This window comes from Phyllobates terribilis, unplaced genomic scaffold (assembly GCF_046119375.1).
Source record: "Phyllobates terribilis strain yellow unplaced genomic scaffold, ASM4611937v1 Scaffold_4__5_contigs__length_816908805, whole genome shotgun sequence".
NCBI lineage: Eukaryota > Metazoa > Chordata > Amphibia > Anura > Dendrobatidae > Phyllobates > Phyllobates terribilis.
This window is the reverse complement of record NW_027362764.1, coordinates 496,245,219-496,267,935: the sequence shown is the minus strand read 5'-3', so window position 1 is coordinate 496,267,935 and position 22,717 is coordinate 496,245,219. Positions and strand designations below refer to the sequence as shown.

Here is a 22,717-nt window from a genome sequence, read left to right as displayed (position 1 = left end):
ACCAGTTATTCCTCTCTCTTCTTTATTGCCTATTACTAGAGTGCTATAGTGCATTGTAATAAGGAATGTTGCTTTTTCAGGGTCATAGTCTACAAATTTAGGATAGGTAAGTGTGTTAAAGTACATTCCGATCAACAGCAAAAGTACACCTTGTTATGGCTGATGGGCACAGACAGATTGGCTAATTTGTGTGCTAGTACCTCAATTTTATAATCTTATAAGTATAGTTTGTATATCAAAAATACATTTCAAAATTATACTTATATGTTTGCATTTATCTTGCCACCCACTTGTTGCCTCCAATGCACACAATTTTTTTTCATCATTATAATATTAGTTACTTCATTGTAAGATCACTATGCAACACGAAGGGGAGGGACAGAGCAGGGCAGCTACCGAGAATGTGCATTCACCACTGAAGATGGACTGAGGGTCCAGCCATATGTAAAACAGCGTTAGGGCACTAACACAGATACAGGTGGAATGTATATACAAAACCACACACTACTTTTAATAGGTGTTTATTGCAAATACACTTCATTTGACATGCTTTATTGAATTCTAAATAATTATTTTCATGGGACAACCCCTTTAATCTTGGGTCTGGACATGGAAAATCCATATTTACCGTACAACTACCAAGTAACACAGCTACAGATCTTATCTGTCTTTCCATCAATCTTTCTACATACATCATCTATCTATCTATCTATCTATCTATCTATCTATCTATGTCTATCTATCTATATATCTATCTGTCTGTCTATCGCTCTATCTATCTATCTATCTATCTATCAATCCATTATCTAGCTATCCATCTTTCTATCTGTCTATCTATCTGTCTTGTCTATCTGTCTGTCTATCTATCTATCTATCTATCTGTCTGTCTTGTCTATCTATCTATCTATCTATCTATCTATCTATCCATTATCTAGCTATCTATCTTTCTATCTATCTATCTATCTATCTATCTATCTATCTATCTATCTATCTATCTATCTATCTATCTGTCTTGTCTATCTATCTATCTATCTATCTATCTTTCTATCTATCTATCTATCTGTCTGTCTTGTCTATCTATCTATCTTTCTATCTATCTGTCTGTCTTGTCTATCTATCTATCTATCTATCTATCTATCTATCTATCTATTCATATATCTATCTACTAAATATCATCTATCTATCTATCTATCTATCTATCTATTATCTAGCTATCTATCTTTCTATCTGTCTATCTGTCTGTCTTGTCTATCTATCTATCTATCTATCTATCTATCTATCTATCTATCTATCTATCTATCCATATATCTATCTACTAAATATCATCTATCTATCTATCGATCTAATCTTTTGCCGCTGATTTTTACATCTTATGACAGTGTGGATGATTTTTCCCCTCTTTTGCCGTCATGTGAGTGACACATGCATTGCCTGAATAAAATGCTTCTCCACCAGTCTTCTTACACCCACATCTTTTCTCTGTGAACAAAAACAGCATTGCATTTCTTGGCTAAGGCTGTGAATCTGTTGGTATAATTACTTTCTTGGCCAATCAGATAATTATACAAAATGACACTGAAGACTGCCGTACTGCTATAGTAGGCATTGAGCATATATATTTTCCAATAAAAAAAAACTACAAGCAATTGTCTGCTCCAATAAAAAATGGGACATTGACATGTAGGAGATTATACCGAGTAAGACAGTAACATTTTTATAAGCTAAAGGAAATTACCTTGAGCTCCCTGACTGAATAAAAGCCTTGGTATAGAATCCACATCCAGAAAGTTCGTCATTGTTAGATGTTTAAGAGCAGTCAATTGATGACGAAACCTTTAAAAAAAAGCAAAAATAAAATGTATTTTATTTTATTGCGCTTAAGGTGGTTCATGATGTTCTATGATATTTTCACACTATGGCTGAGCTATAATTCGAGACATAACCCAGGAACAAGCGTGGTGCTTTTTTCCTGGAAGAATACAGACACTTTTTTTTCTAACTTTAAAGGAACTCTTTAAATAAGATTGCAAAGGCAAAGCTCTAAGTTCCTGGTCCCCAATGCAAAATCTTTCATTAAACTTGATCAAATGACATTTATAATACATGTGTCTTCTTATGTGGTAGAGAAGCCTTTTTTACTTCTTCGGGCACCAGGGAGATTGCTGCCTCTGAACAAGGGTGTTCCCAAAGGGGCTAAAAGGTTCCTCTGCCACACAGATATGTCTTTCCAATAATACAGACTCCTTTGGATCACTAATAATAACACATATAAGGGCTCATTTAGTCATACTTTTTAGACACTTGTTTCAGCTACATCATGTCTTTCTCAGAGCCAGCCCCAATGCCCTCTACATGTTACCAGCAACTTAGTGCATTAACAATTAAAGTATATTGCTCAACCCTAGCTCCTAATATGTGGACCCTCAGACCTTAGCAGTACGTCTCATCAGCGCCCTGCATATGGTATGACATGCGGCATATCTTCCATATACTATATACACTGGTACTGACATCATTCAGTTGCACCACTCATATGGCATATCACTGAACGTGTTGCACAATTTGTTGCACATCTATAACAACTGTAATATGTAGTATGTCGCAAAAGAGCAATAGCATATACTGGCTTTATGCAGCAGGTAGACAGTTGAAACCAGAAGTTTACATACACTATATAAAAAGACACATATGCATGTTTTTCTCAATATCTGACATGAAATCAGAATAAACCTTTCCCATTTTAGGTCAATTAGGATTGCCATAATTTTTAATATTTGCCAAATGCCAGAATAATGAGAGAGAGAGAATGTTTTAAGGCATTTTTATTACTTACTGCAAAGTCAGAAGTTTACATACATTTCATTAGTATTTGGTACCATAGCCCTTAAACTGAATGACGTGGGCCAAACGTTTGGGATATCCTTCCACAAGTTTCTCACAATAGTTGGTCAGAATTTGGGCCCATTCCTCATGACAAAACTGGTGTAACTGATCCAGGTTTGTAGGTCGCCTTGCTCACACCTGCCTTTTCAGCTTTGCCCATACATTTTTAATAGAATTGAGATCAGGGCTTTGTGATGGCCACTCCCAAACATTGACTTTGTTATCCTTAAGCCACTTTGCTACCATTTTGGCAGTATGCTTCAGGTCATTGTCCATTTGGAATACCCATTTCCGCCCAAGCTTTAACTTCCTGGCTGATGTCTTGAGATATTGCTTCAGTATTGCCACATAATCTTCTTTTCTCATGGTGCCATCTATTTTGTGAAGTGCACCAGTCCGTGCTGGAGCAAAAGAACCCTATAACATGATGCTGGTACCCCCATGTTTCACAGTTGGGATGGTGTTCTTAGGCTTCCAAGCTCCTCCCCTTTTGCTCCAAACGTAAGGATGGTCATTATGCCCAAAAAGTTCAGTTTTAGTTTCATCAGAACACAGGACATGTCTCCAAAAATTAAGGTCTTTGTTCTTGTGTGCATTTGCAAACATTAATATGGGTTTTTTATGTTTATTTTGGAGTAATGGCTTCTTCCTGGCAGAGTGGCCTTTCAGCCCATGTTAATACAGTACTCGTTTCACTGTGGATATAGACACAATCTTACCAGCTTCCGCCATCATCTTTACAAGGTCTTTTGATTTAGTCCTTGGGTTGATATGCACATGTCGGACCAAAGCACGTTCACCTTTGGGACACAGAAACCATCTCCTTCCTGAGTGGTATGATGGCTGGACATTCCCATCTTGTTTGTACTTGCGTATAATTGTTTGTACAGATGAACGAGGCACCTTCAGGTATTTTGAAATTGTACCCAAGGATGAGCCAGACTTGTGCAAGTCCACAATTCTCTTCCTGATATCTTGGCTGATTTCTTTAGACTTTCCGATGATGCTACACTAAGAAGCAGTGTGTTTCAGGTGTGCATTAAAATACATCCACAGGTGTGTCTCTAATTAACTCAGAAGCTTCCAAACACATGACATCATCATATGGGCAGTCCAGAGTTGTTTAAAGGCATAGTTATCTTAGTGTATGTAAATTTTTGACTTTGCAGTAAGTAATAAAAATGCCTTAAAACATTCTCTCTCTCTCATTATTCTGGCATTTGGCAAATATGTTTTTACAAGATTGCTCGTGTATATTTTATTTCTGTGATATTATGCTGTATTAAGTGTCATTAAAGCATTTACTGGATTATAAATATTAGTGTACATGACAATTTTACCAAAAAATCACAATGGAGTGAGCACCACTTGTATATTAATGGTATGCCAACTAAAATACATATAAAACATATGCAATTCTAAAAAAGAGAACAGTCACTTCTTAAATTTTAACAACATAAACCTTTATTAAGTAGGAAGCACAAAGACCTAGACAAGTTGGATAATAATATTTAAAAATGCGCACATTGCGTCAGAACCTGTTTCCTAGGACAAAGGCTGGCACTGGGATACAACTCATTTGGCCGACATGACAACCTATAATATGTTGTTGGTTATCATGCCAGTCAAATCAGTTGTATCAGGCATATAAATATAATGGATATCTGAAATAAATAGTCTGCTAGAATTATGTCAAACAGTTCAATAATGAAAAAGGTGCAATACACATGTACAGATATTTTAATAATGCAGTATCGAAAGAATATAAAGTAGGTAAACAGTAACACTGAGCAATAAAGTGCTATGTGCATAGTCACAGAGGTAAATTGGCTGATAGGAAAAGCATCGTATAGGAAAGAGAACACTATGCGTATCACCACTAAGGTGGCTTCATCAGGGGTTACAATTACATGGTACTTTAACATGAACAATAGAACCGGTATAAATAGTTACTACTTTCAAGGTGTGAAGTTTGTTATCAAGAAATATAGGAATCAAGTAATGTCTCAAACTTAAGGCACCATGTGAACTGTTAAATTAATGTCAAAGTTATAGTTTACACTGGATAGTTGCTGCATCTAGAGATCTTTGTAAACTAAACTTTCTGTGACTATCCCAAACATCAGAATGGGGTTTACATAAATCCATGCACTTGTTGCAGCGAGCAGGTGTATTCATTGTAAATTCATCTGAATGGAGCAGAAATCTTTGCCCATACAACAGCACTAATTAGAAGTGTGGAATAGATTAATTAGTAGCAGACATTTCTGCGATGAATCAACTGTGGGTGAATATGTCCTTACTACACTTACTACTTCATAGCAGCCCTCTCACTCCCCCAGCTTTTTGTGCAGTGCTGCCATTGAAATATGCGTTTTTTTTTTTAAATTAGCCTTTATTATTAAATTTGACCCTACTTCTGATAAATGTACAAATACGAGTTTTTCATTCCTTTGCGTCGTTCATTTACTATACTGTCTGTCTGTAGCCTGACACTATGCGTACGACCAGCTACCATTCTTTTCTTGTGTTGCTGTATTACAGGAAGCATATTGCTGTGCAGTAATTAAACATAAAACAAATCAATAATTTATAATTGTCTTCTGATCTTGGTTGGACATAAGAGGATTAATGCTTCAGTGAATGGTTCCCAGCAGTCGGCTGTACCAGTACAAGGTCTACATAGATGTCAGTGCAATCAAACACACCGCTGGTAGCTATATTGATCTCCCCATGCAGCACTGCTCTCTGCGTATTAGTCTATTAACACAAGTGCGCCAGTAAAGTCAATTTCATGGAACGGTTTCAATTATGTAAGTGATCTTTATAACACGTATATTGCACATATCTGGAGTGTCTAGGATATAAGCAACATAATAATAACATGTTTAACAACAGGTTTTCATATATATATATATATATATATATATATATATATATATATATATATACATATTTAACCATTTAAGCTCATCTCCAGTAAGAGTTAACAGTAAATTATAAGTCTCGCTATTTCCAGTGTACTCGCTATACCCACTGCATCTCATATGTATCACAGCAGTCTGCAGTTCAATAACCCAGGAATATAGCAGAAAATACACACTAGGAATCGACAGAGAAACGTCTAAATAACTTTTCAATCTTCCGTGTCCTTTGCAGACTGCAGCTTGAGAACAAGCAATACTTACTGGCAAATGCAAAGGAGGTGGTGGTGCCAGTCGTCAGAAACTGCTCCTAAGCCAGGGTTCTTCAATCATTGCAAAATTGTCCGGTATAAAGAACAATTTTTATTCTATGACTATTCAAGTTGAATAATGCATAGCATCAGGCGGACTTCCTGTGATCAACTGATAAAAATGGCTAGTAGGCGTAACCATGGCAACAGAGTGCTTTAACGCCATCACTTCAATGCCTTACATTTGACGTGGAGAAAATCACCGTCCCTCCCTTTAATTAAACTTATTTAGGATTTGGAGCAGAAGAGACTACAGTCTATACGCATCTTCCCCAAACTTGCACATCCTCCTTTATCATTTTTTTTTTTAAGTCACTCCTTCTTATACTTCATTTCTACAAATAAGGAAGAAACACCATTTTTGCTAGTCCTTATAGATATTAGGATCTCATAACAAATGAAGGAATTTGGTGAATAATTCACTGCCTGCTCAGCTGCAACACTAATCCCTGCTGTTGAGGGTCTTCCAGAAAGAAGCGAGATTTCCCACTGCACACATGAATTTTACAAGCAGTTTATGAGCTGCGATTCCAATTGACATTTAAGGAGGGTTTATAGGATAATTGCTTTCCAATGTACAAACTATCCAAGTGTGAAGGGCGTCTATTCAGTAATTAGTCAATAAGTTGCCAAGAAAGCAAAAAAAAGGAAAAAATAAGCCACAGATTTGTTTTCTTGAATAAAATGACACTGAAATGGCTGAGCTCCAGAGACAGTGAAATAATGAACGGCGGGGAGGATCCTGGGATGGATACAGGGTACTCACCAATATCACTAACCTCCTTCCAATCCTTGGGTAAGAAGTAGAGGAGAGCTGGAGGGTCCAGACGAGCAGAACCCACAGTGCATCCTATGTGGAGACACTATGAGAGCAGAATTCTGATAGCTCTGCAGTTTCTTCCAGTTTATGAAGATGTAAATCCTCCCCTCTGTTTGTCATTAACATGCATTACCTGCTAATTTAAGAGAGTTGAAGAGGCTTTTTTTCCCCTCTTTCGGGATTTTGTGTGTTCTTCATCTGCCCCCTCAGATTTCATTAGCATTGAAAATGACTTGTCTGCAGGTCTGAGGAAGGTGAGCCGCAGAACACATTTAATCCTCACCTTTCGTCGAATTTTATTTTTCCAAAAGCCTGCCGTGCTGTAATTGTGATCAGACAGAGGTGGGAGAGTAATTGCAACATCTGTCTCAATGCCTAGGGAACAGCCATCCAATTGGTTGCCCACAGGCTCCGTGTGGCCGCTGTGCTATGGGGGTTATAATCTAGCCCAAACATTGTCGATGACTCAGAGTAGACATTACAGGAAATCAATGAGTATAATATACACTGAAGAGGTGGCATACAAAGAGGGGCTTTGAACAATTCTAAAACAGAATGAAAATGGGCAGGAAAATTCGACCAGTACCGTTCTTAATGCACTTGCCTCTTTATTTGTATGCTAAAGCCTAGTTGATGTGCAGACCATGCATGTCACACACCTGGTGAATAGCTGGGCAAGAAAGTATAGAAAGCTATATCATTAGAGTAGGTTTGAAGCTGAAAATAAGAGCGTTATTATGCTTTTTTAGATGGTTTACAGTGCGCAGATCCCTCCTCTGCCACCAATTTGTCAGGGAAACACAACTCCGCTGCCTCCAATCATCAGGACAATTACGCAATAGACTGACAAGTGATGGAGGAGGCCGTGGCTGTTTCCACTACTAGGTCAGTTATTGGGTAATTCACAGTGAGTGTATGGTATTTACAGGGCCTGAACTAAATCAGGAAAGGCTCTATAATAGTGTTGAGCGAGCATGCTTGACAATGCTCGGTACTCGCCCGAGCATCACGCTACTCGGGATGTTCGGCGAGCACCGAGCATTTCCGGGTTACTCGGGCGGGAGCTCGGGTCTCCGCCCTGGATGTTTGGCGCTCTTTACAGAGCCAATGAACATGCAGGGATTGCCAGCCAGTCACTGTAATGCCGCAGCCATGTTGTTTGTGAGCATTACAGTGATTGGCTGGCCGCACAGCGTCACCTCGAGTATTTAAAACCGGGCGCCGCCATCTTGGACACAGACGCTCCGGATCAGACAGTGTAGGGACAGCGCTGCTGAGCTAGGGAGAGATTTTTCCTGCGAAATAGTTAGTGTAGGGTCTGTAAAGGCAGCTAGAACAAACAAACAGTCCTTCTCAGGACTAATATCCATCCCAGATATCAGGCAGGCTGTATAGGAGACGCAGTGGTTATACCAGCAAACGCTGAATTACAGTCCTATGTGCTCCTGTTTCTGAAATTGCTGGACTTAGCTGCAGGTCTCGGGGGCCAGTAAAAATCCTTTTTTTTCATCTAAATCCTCTTTTTTTTTTCCTCCTACACACTGTACAAATACCCGTCTTATTAACCTATTGGTGTCCCCCCCCCACCCCTACAAAAAAAAAGTGTGTCTCTGATTTTTCAGACACAAATATATCTGTTGAAAAGAGTCTGGTATAGGCCACAGAAACAGAAGTGTGGTTTTGCAGTTCCACAGCAGTAAAAAAAAACAAGAGTCTCCTGAGTGTTCTGACACAAAAATATATCTGTTGAAAATAGTCTGGTGTAAACCTGACAAATCCCAGTGTGGTTTTGCAGTTCAACGGGTAAAATCTCTGTAGTATCCAGTTTTGGGCCTTTGGTATCTAAAAAAAACCAGTTTGAGTGTGTCGCTCACTGTTCAGCCGCAAATCTATATTTTTAAAAAAGTCTGGTATATACACCAGTAAATTAAAACTGTGGTTTTGCTGTTCCACGGTAAAAAATCTCTATTATCCTGCTTTTCGCATTTTTTGCAGTAAAAAAAACAGTAGTGCCTCCTGAGTGTTCTGACACAAAAATATATCTGTTGAAAATAGTCTGGTGTACGCCTGACAAATCCCAGTGTGGTTTTGCAGTTCAACGGGTAAAATCTCTGTAGTATCCAGTTTTGGGCCTTTGGTATCTAAAAAAAAAACAGTTTGAGTGTGTCGCTCACTGTTCAGCCGCAAATCTATATATTTTAAAAAGTCTGGTATACACCAGTAAATTAAAACTGTGGTTTTGCTGTTCCACGGTAAAAAATCTCTATTATCCTGCTTTTCGCATTTTTTGCAGTAAAAAAACCCAGTAGTGTCTCCTGAGTGTTCTGACACAAAAATATATCTGTTGAAAATAGTCTGGTGTACGCCTGACAAATCCCAGTGTGATTTTGCAGTTCAACGGGTAAAATCTCTGTAGTATCCAGTTTTGCGCCTTTGGTATCTAAAAAAAAAACAGTTTGAGTGTGTCGCTCACTGTTCAGCCGCAAATCTATATATTTTAAAAAGTCTGGTATACACCAGTAAATTAAAACTGTGGTTTTGCTGTTCCACGGTAAAAAATCTCTATTATCCTGCTTTTCACATTTTTTGCAGTAAAAAAAAACAGTAGTGTCTCCTGAGTGGTCTGACACAAAAATATATCTGTTGAAAATAGTCTGGTGTACGCCTGACAAATCCCAGTGTGGTTTTGCAGTTCTACGGGTAAAATCTCTGTAGCATCCAGTTTTGGGCCTTTGGTATCTAAAAAAAAACCAGTTTGAGTGTGTCGCTCACTGTTCAGCCGCAAATCTATATATTTTAAAAAGTCTGGTATATACACCAGTAAATTAAAACTGTGGTTTTGCTATTCCACGGTAAAAAATCTCTATTATCCTGCATTTCGCATTTTTTGCAGTAAAAAAAAACAGTAGTGTCTCCTGAGTGTTCTGACACAAGAATATATCTGTTGAAAATAGTCTGGTGTATGCCTGACAAATCCCAGTGTGGTTTTGCAGTTCTACGGGTAAAATCTCTGTAGCATCCAGTTTTGGGCCTTTGGTATCTAAAAAAAAAACAGTTTGAGTGTGTCGCTCACTGTTCAGCCGCAAATCTATATATTTTAAAAAGTCTGTTATATACACCAGTAAATTAAAACTGTGGTTTTGCTGTTCCATGGTAAAAAATCTCTATTATCCTGCATTTCGCATTTTTTGCAGTAAAAAAACCCAGTAGTGTCTCCTGAGTGTTCTGACACAAAATATATCTGTTGAAAATAGTCTGGTGTACACCTGACAAATTCCAGTGTGGTTTTGCAGTTCTATGGGTAAAATCTCTGTAGCATCCAGTTTTGGGCCTTTGGTATCTAAAAAAAAACAGTTTGAGTGTGTCGCTCACTGTTCAGCCGCAAATCTATATATTTTAAAAAGTCTGGTATATACAGTGCTGGCCAAAAGTATTGGCACCCCTGCAGTTCTGTCAGATAATACTCAGTTTCTTCCTGAAAATGATTGCAATCACAAATTCTTTGGTATTATTATCTTCATTTAATTTGTCTTCAATGAAAAAAACACAAAAAGAATTGTCCTAAAGCCAAATTGGATATAATTCCACACCAAACCTAAAAAAGGGGGTGGACAAAAGTATTGGCACCCTTTGAAAAATCATGTGATGCTTCTCTAATTGGTGTAATTAACAGCACCTGTAACTTACCTGTGGCACCTAACAGGTGTTGGCAATAACTAAATCACACTTGCAGCCAGTTAACATGGATTAAAGTTGACTCAACCTCTGTCCTGTGTCCTTGTGTGTACCACATTGAGCATGGAGAAAAGAAAGAAGACCAAAGAACTGTCTGAGGACTTGAGAAACCAAATTGTGAGGAAGCATGAGCAATCTCAAGGCTACAAGTCCATCTCCAAAGACCTGAATGTTCCTGTGTCTTCCGTGCGCAGTGTCATCAAGAAGTTTAAAGCACATGGCACTGTGGCTAACCTCCCTAGATGTGGACGGAAAAGAAAAATTGATGAGAGATTTCAACGCAAGATTGTGCGGATGGTGGATAAAGAACCTCGACTAACATCCAAACAAGCTCAAGCTGCCCTGCAGTCCGAGGGTACAAAAGTGTCAACCCGTACTATCCGTCGGCGTCTGAATGAAAAGGGACTGTATGGTAGGATACCCAGGAAGACCCCACTTCTTACCCTGAGACATAAAAACGCCAGGCTGGAGTTTGCCTAAACTTACCTGAGAAAGCCGAAAACGTTTTGGAAGAATGTTCTCTGGTCAGATGAGACAAAAGTAGAGCTTTTTGGGAAAAAGCATCAATATAGAATGTACAGGAAACAAAAAGAGGCATTCAAAGAAAAGAACACGGTCCCTACAGTCAAACATGGCGGAGGATCCCTGATGTTTTGTGGTTGCTTTGCTGCCTCTGGCACTGGACTGCTTGACCGTGTGCATGGCATTATGAAGTCTGAAGACTACCAACAAATTTTGCAGCATAATGTAGGGCCCAGTGTGAGAAAGCTGGGTCTCCCTCAGAGGTCATGGGTCTTCCAGCAGGACAATGACCCAAAACACACTTCCAAAAGCACTATAAAATGGTTTTAGAGAAAGCACTGGAGACTTCTAAGGTGGCCAGCAATGAGTCCAGACCTGAATCCCATAGAACACCTGTGGAGAGATCTCACAATGGCAGTTTGGAGAAGGCACCCTTCAAATATCAGGGACCTGGAGCAGTTTGCCAAAGAAGAATGGTCTACAATTCCAGCAGAGCATTGTAAGAAACTCATTGATGGTTACCGGAAGCGGTTGTTTGCAGTTATTTTGGCTAAAGGTTGTGCAACCAAGTATTAGGCTGAGGGTGCCAATACTTTTGTCTGGCCCTTTTTTGGAGTTTTGTGTGAAATGATCAATGATTTGATTTTTGCTTCATTCTCTTTTGTGTTTTTTCCTTGCAAGCAAATTAAATGAAGATAATAAGACCAAAGAATTTGTGATGGCAATCATTTTCAGGAAGAAACTGAGTATTATCTGACAGAATTACAGGGGTGCCAATACTTTTGGCCAGCACTGTACACCAGTAAATTAAAACTGGTTTTGCTGTTCCACGGTAAAAAATCTCTATTATCCTGCTTTTCGCATTTTTTGCAGTAAAAAAAAACAGTAGTGTTTCCTGAGTGTTCTGACACAAAAATATATCTGTTGAAAATAGTCTGGTGTACGCCTGACAAATCCCAGTGTGGTTTTGCAGTTCTATGGGTAAAATCTCTGTAGTATCCAGTTTTGGGCCTTTGGTATCTAAAAAAAACCCAGTTTGAGTGTGTCGCTCACTGTTCAGCCACAAATCTATATATTTTAAAAAGTGTGGTATACACCAGTAAACAATAACTGTGGTTTTGCCATTCCACGGTAAAAAATCTCTATTATTCAGGTTTTGGTATTTTTTCCGTAAGGAAAAACAGTAATAGTTTCTCCCCGATTGTTCTGATTATTTAAAAGAGTCGGGTGTAGGCCAGAGAAATAGAACTGTGGTTTTCCTCTTCCACGGTTCTAATCTACTTTTTATTACACTTTTTCCATTGATAATGCGAGTGTAAGCTATTTTACTTCCTTTACAATGGGCAAGGCGTGTGGCAAGGGACGTGGAACTGGACGTTCTGGTGATGGTGCGTGCAGAGGACAGGGCCGTGGCCAAGGTGAAAATGTGCCACAACCGACAGCCACATCTTCTCGCTCCCACTTCTTGACCGAATTACTAGGGAAGCTCAGAACAACACCAGTATTGTGAACTGATCAGTGTGAACAGGTTATTAATTGGATAGCAGATAATACTTCCAGTTACCTGGGCACCACCACCTCCGGTCTGTCTTCCACACGGTCAACTCTTAGTAGCCGTGAGTCTCGACCGCATACTCCTCCTCACCCTGATGCTCCTTCCTCCCACCATGCCGAGTGTCGTCAGACAGCAATTGATCCCACACTTGGACACTCTGAAGAGCTGTTCACTGGTCCATTTCCAGATTTGTGCCCCTCGCCTGCTACGCTTGAAGTGGTGGAAGAGGAGATCCCATGTAGCCATGCCCAAATATTTGAACAGCCACGGCCTCAGGAAGTCGATGCTGGCATTTGTCACAAGAGGTGGACAATGACGAGACACAATTGCCAGTAAGTGAGGAGGAGCATCGTGGTGCGCAAGTGGAAGTGGAGGAGGTGGTGGATGATCTAGTAACTGACCCAACGTGGCAGGAGGACATGCAGAGTGAGGCCAGCAGCACACAGGGGGAGGGAGGCAGAGTACCCCAACAGGCAGGAAGAAGCAGTGTGGTGGCAGCAGACAGAAGGTGGGCAACCGTTCCCCGTAACACCAACACGAAGGACGTTGCCAGTACAAGCGGTAGGTCTTCCAGAGTCTGGAATTTTTTTAAAGTCTCTGCTAATAACCCCAAAAAGGCTATTTGTACCACCTGCCATGCCAGCATCAGCAGGGGTGACAAAACGACCAGCCTGACCACCACCAGCATGATCAGGCACATGGCAGCAAAGCACCCGACTTTGTGGGGCGAACCCCAAGGTCCACGACCAGTGTCAGCGGGTGTCACCACTGCTTCTTCCGCTGTTGTGCGTGCAATAGAACCCCTGTTGTGTGTGCAAGGCAATCCCCTGTCCATACTGCATGTAAAGATGCCCCCCTCCTCTCATTCTTCACTTGTTATGGAAGTTTCTCAAGAAACAGCATCAACGTCCACATCCCACCGCAGCGTTCAATTATCCATATCCCAGACCTTTGAACGAAAGCGGAAATTCGCAGCTAACTCCCCACAGGCCACAGTCCTAAATTCGCACATTTCACGATTGCTTGCGTTGGAAATGCTGCCTTTTAGGCTGGTGGAGACGGAATCCTTCCGCAACCTTATGGAGGTGGCCGTCCCTCGGTACTCGATCCCCAGCCGACACTATTTTGCCCGGTGTGCCATCCCCGCACTACGCAAGCACGTGTCCCAAAACATCTGCCGGGCCCTCAACAACGCAGTTACTGGGAGAGTCCACCTGACAACAGACACGTGGACAAGTGCTTGTGGCCAGGGACGGTACATCTCCCTGACGGCACACTGGGTAAACTTAGTGGAAGCCGGGACCCAGTCGGACCTTGGGACGGAACACATCTTCCCCACACCGAGGCCCTATGTCAGTCAGAGTTGCCCCCACGGTGTACAGCTCCTGCGCATCATCCTCCTCCTCCTCCTCATGTTCAGCCTCCATCTCAGATATCACCACATCAGTTACAAGCTGGAAGCACTGCAGTACTGCCTCCGCCAAGCGGCAACAGGCTGTGCTGAAACTCATAAGCTTAGGTGATAAACCTCACACTGCTTGTGAGTTGTGGACAGCTGTGAAAGAGCAGGCAGATCTGTGGCTGAGACCGCTGAACCTACATCCAGGCATGGTCGTGTGTGACAATGGCCGTAACCTGGTGGCGGCTCTGAGGCGAGGCGAGATCACACACGTACCATGCCTGGCTCATGTGCTTAACCTCGTGGTTCAGCGGTTTCTTAAATCGTACCCCGAGTTGCTAGATCTGCTCGTGAAAGTACGCCGCCTGTCAGCTCATTTTCGCAAGTCGGCTACAGCTTCCGCCGCCCTTGCTGTGTTGCAGCAGCGTTTGCAGCTTCCGTCACACCGACTGAAGTGTGATGTCCCCACACGTTGGAACACTACCCTCCACATGTTGCAAAGGATTTGTGAGCAGAAGAGAGCAGTTGTGGAGTACCAGCTGCAACAAGGCCGCTGATATTCAGGTCAGACTCCACACATAAGAACTCATGAGTGGACCTGGATGTCTGACATATGTACCATCCTGACAAACTTTGAGGAGGCCACCAAGATGGTGAGTGGCGATGACGCCATCATTAGTGTCAACATCCCACTTGTCTGTCTTTTGCAACGCTCTCTGCAGAGAATTAAAGAGGAGGCATTGCAGCCAGAGTATGATGAGATGGATCAAGAAGCCATAGTGGGCGATTACACACAGCCCAGCCTCATCTCATCCCAACGTGCATTGGGGGACAATGAGGGAAAGGAGGAGGAGGAGGAGGAAGAAGAACAGGAGCTGTTATCATGCGCTGTAGACGGTAGTACCTGTACAAGTGTCATACCGTCTGTTCAGCGTGGGTGGCCTGAGGACAGGGGGGGAAAAGGAGGAGGAGGAGAGCATGGTCAGTCGTCATCTTGTTGAGGACACGGAAATGTTGTCCGTTACCAGTCTGGCACGCATGGCTGACTTTATGTTACGCTGCCTTAACCGTGACCCTCACGTTGTCAAAATGTTGGGTGACAGTCATTACTGGTTGGTGACACTTGTAGACCTCCGCTACAAGGAGAACTTTCACTCTCTTATTCCTGAGGTGGAGAGGTCTACAAAAATGGGCCAGTACCAGAAGGCCCTTGCTGCAGAACTGTTAAAAAAAATTCCCATCTGAACACGCTAATGGCAGAGGTCACAGTTCGTTGACCAACCAAAGCGTACAAGCAAGAGAGAGGCAACTCCAATCCAGCAGAGGCAGGGGAACACTGTCAACGTTCTGGGACAGTTTTCTCAGACCCTCCCTTTGGACAGACCCTGAGGCGCGGGGTACTCTCACAAGGAGTGGAAAGTTTCAAAAGATGGTGAGGGAGTACCTTGCCAACCGTTCCAGCGTCCTCCGTGATTCCTCTGTGCCTTTTAATTATTGGGTATCCAAGCTGGACACTTGGAATGAACTCTACGCCTTGGAGGTCCTGGCCTGCCCTGCCGCTAGCGTATTATCGGAGCGTGTTTTTAGTGCCGCTGTGGGAATTATAACTGATAAGCGCACTCGCCTGTCAACTGACAATGCTGACAAGCTGACCCTTATCAAAATGAACAAGGGCTGGATTGGGCCTGACTTCTCATCACCACCAAATGACAGCAGAGTAACATAAAGTCAAATCCACTGTGTTATTTCGGGAGGTGTATTCACATGCACAGCTTCACACCCACACATGGTTATACGCTTCCTCATTTCGGCGGTTTTATGTTCTTCTCCTTATCCTCAGCCTCCACCACCACTATGCCACCAGGGTGACCGTGGTCCGTGTTGCCATTATTGAAAGTTCCTCCGTCCTTATTTTTGTCAGCTTTTGCTTGGAAGGCATAAGCAAAGACTGTGGGAGACCCAGTCCCAATAATGGGACTAATATTTTTAAGATGCTGTACTGTATGGCTCTTGTAAGGGGCATTAAAACCGTCTTGTTATACCACTCTGACCTCCACATCTCTTGTAAGGGGCATTAGAACCGTCTTGTTATACCACTCTGACCTCCACGTCTCTTCTGAGGGGCATTAAAAGCGTCTTGTTATACCACTCTGACCTCCACGTCTCTTGTAAGGGGCATTAGAACCGTCTTGTTATACCACTCTGACCTCCACGTCTCTTCTGAGGGGCATTAAAAGCATCTTGTTATACAACTCTGATCTTCACGTCTCTTGTAAGGGGCATTAAAACTGTCTTGTTATACCACTCTGACCTCCACGTCTCTTGTAAGGGGCAGTAAAAGCGTCTTCTTATACAACTCTGACCTCCACGTCTCTTCTGAGGGGCATTAAAAGCGTGTTGTTATACCACTCTGACCTCCACGTCTCTTGTAAGGGGCATTAAAACCATCTTGTTATACCACTCTGACCTCCACGTCTCTTGTAAGGGGCATTAAAACCGTCTTGTTATACCACTCTGACCTTCACGTCTCTTCTGAGGGGCATTAAAAGCGTCTTGTTATACCACTCTGACCTCCACGTCTCTTCTGAGGGGCATTAAAAGCGTCTTGTTATACCACTCTGACCTCCACGTCTCTTGTAAGGGGCATTAAAACAGTCTTGTTATACCACTCTGACCTCCACGTCTCTTGTAAGGGGCATTAAAAGCGTCTTGTTATACCACTCTGACCTCCACGTCTCTTCTAAGGGGCATTAAAAGCGTCTTGTTATACCACTCTGACCTCCACGTCTCTTCTGAGGGGCATTAAAAGCGTCTTGTTATACCACTCTGACCTCCACGTCTCTTGTAAGTGGCATTAAAACCGTCTGGTTATACCACTCTGACCTCCACGTCTTTTGTAAGGGGCATTAAAACCGTCTTGTTATACCACTCTGACCTCCACGTCTCTTCTGAGGGGCATTAAAAGCGTCTTGTTATACCACTCTGACCTCCACGTCTCTTGTAAGGGGCATTAAAACCGTCTTGTTATACCACTCTGACCTCCATGTCTCTTCTGAGGGACATTAAAAGCGTCTTGTTATACCACTCTGACCTCCACGTCTCTTGTAAGGGGCATTAAAAGCGTCTTGTTATACCACCCTGACCTCCACATCTTTTGAAAGGGGCATTAAAACCGTCTTGTTATACCACTCTGACCTCCACGTCTCTTCTGAGGGGCATTAAAACCGTCTTGTTAAGCTACTGGGACCTCCACGAGTAGTGTTGAGCGATACCTTCCGATATCGGGAAATATCGGATCGGATTGGATCGGACCGATACCGAAAAAGTATCGGATATCGCCGATTCCGATACCAGAAACCAATGCAAGTCAATGGGACAGAAATATCGGAATGAAAATAAACCCTTTCTTTCCTTGTAGGTTAATTCTACATGAAGGAAAACAACTAAGAATAATGTAGAATGTATTGGGGGAGGTGGGGGAGACAATAAAGGCATAGAGGTTTAGCCCAATGAAATGGAATAGCAGGAATTAATATTTTTTTTAAGACGTTCTGAGTTACGGAAATATTGACTATGTTAAGTATTTTTATATTTTGTCAGATATTTATGTTTCACTACTTCCATGCTCTTCACCTTCTTTTTTACTTCTCCCACACTTTCTCCTTCATCATCCTCAGCATCTTTTTCATCCTCTTCTTCTTCACCTTCTTCATCTTCTTCTTCTTCACCTTCTTCGTATTATTCTTTTTTTTTACATTCTTCATATTCTACTTCTTCATCTTCTTCATATTCTTCTTCTTCATCATATTCTTATTTGTGACAGGCATTCCTGTAGTTGTTATCTATAAAAGGTTGGACATTACACCTTTCGTTCTGCCCGTCACAAAAGATTTACAACAGGATTTGTCTGCGTTCAGTTTGGCCTGCAGCAGCAGGTCTTTTCCAGGGGCACCACGAGGAGGAACGGACTCACCCCCATACACTGCTTAGTCATCTTCTGCTTATAATTTAGATATTATCTTTTGCTCTGATTTTTAGTCTTATGCTTAATGTTCTTCCGCTTTTTGTTCTGCAGCTTCTTGTATTTCTGCTTCTTGGTTTTCTGTCTCTTGTTCTTCTGTATCTTGGTGCTTGTCTTCTCTTCTTTGTCCTCTTGGTCAACTTCTTCAGGGTCATCTTCTTGGTCTTCTTCGGGGTGGTCTTCAGGGTCGTCGTCTTCGGGGGTCCTCGTCTTCGGGGTCCTCGTCTTCTTCGGGTTGGTCTTCTGGGTCCTCATCTTCGGGGTCCTCGTCTTCTTTGGGGTGGTCTTCAGGGTCCTCGTCTTCTTCGGGGTGGTCTTCAGGGTCCTCGTCTTCTTCGGGGTGGTCTTCAGGGTCCTCGTTTTCAGGGTTGTTGTCTTCGGGGTCCTCGTCTTCTTAGGGTTGGTCTTCAGGGTCCTCGTCTTCAGGGTCCTCGTCAGGGAGATCCAGAGTGATTACCAAGAACCATTTCAAAAAGCTTGAACTTGGAAATGTAGCAGAAGGTACAAGAAAGCTGAGGAACTACCGAGAACCAGCTGACGGTACTGGAACCCAGATGGGTAGCAGAAGGTACAAGAGTCAATGGAACTGCCGAAGACCAGCTGACGGTACTGGAACTCGGTTACTAAGCAGGAGGTACCTGTGCCAGAAAGCACTATCAAGGACCAGCAGACGTTGGTGGAACTTGGATACCGAGAAGGAGGCACCTAATCCAAAGGCACTGCCGAGAACCAGCTGACGGTACTGGAACCCGGATGGGTAGCAGAAGGTACCCATGTAAAAAAAAAGTTCAAGGCCGCGAGCCGGCCGCAGTTACCAAAACCCACAGTCCTACAGGGGGTGCTTGTCCTATTGGCACTATGGAACCAGCCTTCATTGCCTGATCCCGCAGCCCACATAGGAGTCACCTAAACTGCAGGCACCATAGAGTCAGCTAACCCGACCGCAACACGACAGGACAACGCATTGGAGGCAAAGTGACGTTGACACTACCCGGAAACAGCTGGCGTGCTGGAACCAGGCTGGGCAGGAGGTAGTACCCGTGCCAAAGTCACTGCCGAGAACCAGCTGACGGTACTGGAACCCGGATGGGTAGTAGAAGGTACAAGAGCAAATGGAACTACCGAGGACCAGCTGACGGTACTGGAACCCGGATGGGTAGCAGAAGGTACAAGAGCCAATGGAACTGCCGAAGACCAGCTGACGGTACTGGAACTCGGTTACTAAGCAGGAGGTACCTGTGCCAGAAAGCACTACCAAGGACCAGCAGACGTTGGTGGAACTTGGATACCGAGAAGGAGGCACCTAATCCAAAGGCACTGCCGAGAACCAGCTGACGGTACTGGAACCCGGATGGGTAGCAGAAGGTACCCATGTAAAAAAAAGTTCAAGGCCACGAGCCGGCCGCAGTTACCAAAACCAACAGTCCTACAGGGGGTGCTTGTCCTATTGGCACTATGGAACCAGCCTTCATTGCCAGATCCCGCAGCCCACATAGGAGTCACCTAAACTGCAGGCACAATAGAGTCGGCTAACCCGACCGCAACACGACAGGACAACGCATTGGAGGCAAAGTGACGTTGACACTACCCGGAAACAGCTGGCGTGCTGGAACCAGGCTGGGCAGGAGGGAGTACCCGTGCCAAAGTCACTGCCGAGAACCAGCTGACGGTACTGGAACCCGGATGGGTAGTAGAAGGTACAAGAGCCAATGGAACTACCGAGGACCAGCTGACGGTACTGGAACCCGGATGGGTAGCAGAAGGTACAAGAGCCAATGGAACTGCCGAAGACCAGCTGACGGTACTGGAACTCGGTTACTAAGCAGGAGGTACCTGTGCCAGAAAGCACTACCAAGGACCAGCAGACGTTGGTGGAACTTGGATACCGAGAAGGAGGCACCTAATCCAAAGGCACTGCCGAGAACCAGCTGACGGTACTGGAACCCGGATGGGTAGCAGAAGGTACCCATGTATAAAAAAGTTCAAGGCCGCGAGCCGGCCACAGTTACCAAAACCCACAGTCCTACAGGGGGTGCTTGTCCTATAGGCACTATGGAACCAGCCTTCATTGCCAGATCCCGCAGCCCACATAGGAGTCACCTAAACTGCAGGCACCATAGAGTCGGCTAACCCGACCGCAACACGACAGGACAACGCATTGGAGGCAAAGTGACGTTGACACTACCCGGAAACAGCTGGCGTGCTGGAACCAGGCTGGGCAGGAGGGAGTACCCGTGCCAAAGACACTGCCGAGAACCAGCTGACGGTACTGGAACCCGGATGGGTAGTAGAAGGTACAAGAGCAAATTGAACTACCGAGGACCAGCTGACGGTACTGGAACCCGGATGGGTAGCAGAAGGTACAAGAGCCAATGGAACTGCCGAAGACCAGCTGACGGTACTGGAACTCGGTTACTAAGCAGGAGGTACCTGTGCCAGAAAGCACTACCAAGAACCAGCAGACGTTGGTGGAACTTGGATACCGAGAAGGAGGCACCTAATCCAAAGGCACTGCCGAGAACCAGCTGACGGTACTGGAACCCGGATGGGTAGTAGAAGGTACAAGAGCAAATGGAACTACCGAGAACCAGCTGGCGGTGCTGGAACCCAGGGTAAATACTAAAAACAGAGTGGAGCCAGAGGTGTAATTGGAGCAAGTTTTAAATCAGTAGTACAGTGGATGTGGACAAAGCAGGAGAATTTGCCGGACACACAGCAGGGGAACAGCTGACGTTACTGAACCCCAATAACACTGGAGCAAGCGTTGACTGTGCAGACGGCACTTCTGAGCAGCAACTAGCGGTATTGGAGCCCAGGGTAAATACTAAAAACAGAGGAGCCAGAGGTGTATTTGGAGGAGGTTTTAAATCAGTAGTACAGTGGATGTGGACAAAGCAGGAGAAATTGCCGTCCGCACAGCAGGGGAACAGCTGACGTTACCGAACCCCAATAACACGGCAGCAAGTGTTGACTGTGCAGACGGCACTTCCGAGCGCCAACTGGCGGTGTTGGAGCTCAGGGATAATACTGAAAACAGAGGAGCCAGAGGTATATTTGGAGGAGGTTTTAAATCAGTAGTACAGTGGATGTGGACAGAGCAGGAGAAATTGCCGTCCGCACAGCAGGGGAACAGCTGACGTTACTGAACCCCAATGACACGGCAGCAAGTGTTGACTGTGCAGACGGCACTTCCGAGCGCCAACTGGCGGTGTTGGAGCTCAGGGATAATACTGAAAACAGAGGAGCCAGAGGTGTAATTGGAGCAACTTTAAAATCTGTAGTAGTGAGAATGTGGACAGAGCAGGAGAAATTGCCGTCCGCACAGCAGGGGAACAGCTGACGTTACTGAACCCCAATGACACGGCAGCAAGTGTTGACTGTGCAGACGGCACTTCCGAGCGCCAACTGGCGGTGTTGGAGCTCAGGGATAATACTGAAAACAGAGGAGCCAGAGGTGTATTTGGAGGAGGTTTTAAATCAGTAGTACAGTGGATGTGGACAGAGCAGGAGAAATTGCCGTCCGCACAGCAGGGGAACAGCTGACGTTACTGAACCCCAATAACACGGCAGCAAGTGTTGACTGTGCAGACGGCACTTCCGAGCGCCAACTGGCGGTGTTGGAGCTCAGGGATAATACTGAAAACAGAGGAGCCAGAGGTGTAATTGGAGCAACTTTAAAATCTGTAGTAGTGAGAATGTGGACAGAGCAGGAGAAATTGCCGTCCGCACAGCAGGGGAACAGCTGACGTTACTGAACCCCAATGACACGGCAGCAAGTGTTGACTGTGCAGACGGCACTTCCGAGCGCCAACTGGCGGTGTTGGAGCTCAGGGATTACAGTTCAGGTGGTAGAAACATGAACAGAACAGGAGACCTGGATACTTTTGCCAACAATTATTTATTCTGGAAGAGGACTGGCAAATTCATGAGAGATCCAGGCCTTGTTCATTTTGAGAAAAGTAAGCCGGTCAACATTATCAGAGGATAGTCGCATGCGACGGTCTGTTAGTACACCACCTGCGGCACTAAAGACGCGTTCCGATAATACACTAGCAGCAGGGCAAGCTAGCACCTCCAATGCATACTAACTTAGCTCTGGCCATGTATCTAGCTTACAGACCCAAAACTTGAAGGGAGAAGAGCCATCTGGGAGTACACTAAGAGGGCAAGACATGTAGTCTGTCACCATCTGACGGAAACGTTGCCTCTTGCTGACTGGAGCCGTCTGTGATGGTGTAGACATTTGTGGCGGCGGGGACACAAAACTTTGCCACATTTCGGCCATACTGGTCTTGCCTTGTGCTGAGGCGCTGCTTCTGCTCCCCCTTTGTGCAGAGCTTCCTCCACTGCCTCGACGCACTGAGCTGCTTTGTAAAGCACTAGCAGCACTGCTCTCGGTTGGAATGGAGAACATGATGGAATGCACCAGTGCGTCTTGGTACTCCCGCATTTTACGCTCCCGGTTCAACGGTGTTATGAGGCTTTGTAAGTTGTCCCGGTAGCGAGGATCTAGGAGGGTGGACACCCAATAATCAGCCGTGTTGAGA

General features: G+C 43.9%; 1 protein-coding gene across 3 annotated transcripts in view; it reads right to left on the bottom strand.

The window, feature by feature from the left end:
- PHACTR1 (phosphatase and actin regulator 1) overlaps window positions 1-7,031 on the bottom strand; it is a 550,848-nt gene extending 543,817 nt beyond the window's left edge. Inside the window, exons 1-2 of one of the 3 annotated variants that reach the window (XM_073678780.1) lie at window positions 6,885-7,031; window positions 1,736-1,833 (exon numbers count right to left, since the gene is read on the bottom strand). In XM_073678780.1, coding sequence (XP_073534881.1) covers window positions 1,736-1,796 — 61 coding nt within the window. In that variant the 5' untranslated portion in view covers window positions 1,797-1,833; window positions 6,885-7,031. Of the gene's footprint in view, window positions 1-1,735; window positions 1,834-6,071; window positions 6,223-6,884 lie in introns of those variants that run through there. The other 2 variants (XM_073678785.1, XM_073678781.1) reach the window with 2 other exon arrangements.
- Window positions 7,032-22,717: the final 15,686 nt, after the last annotated feature.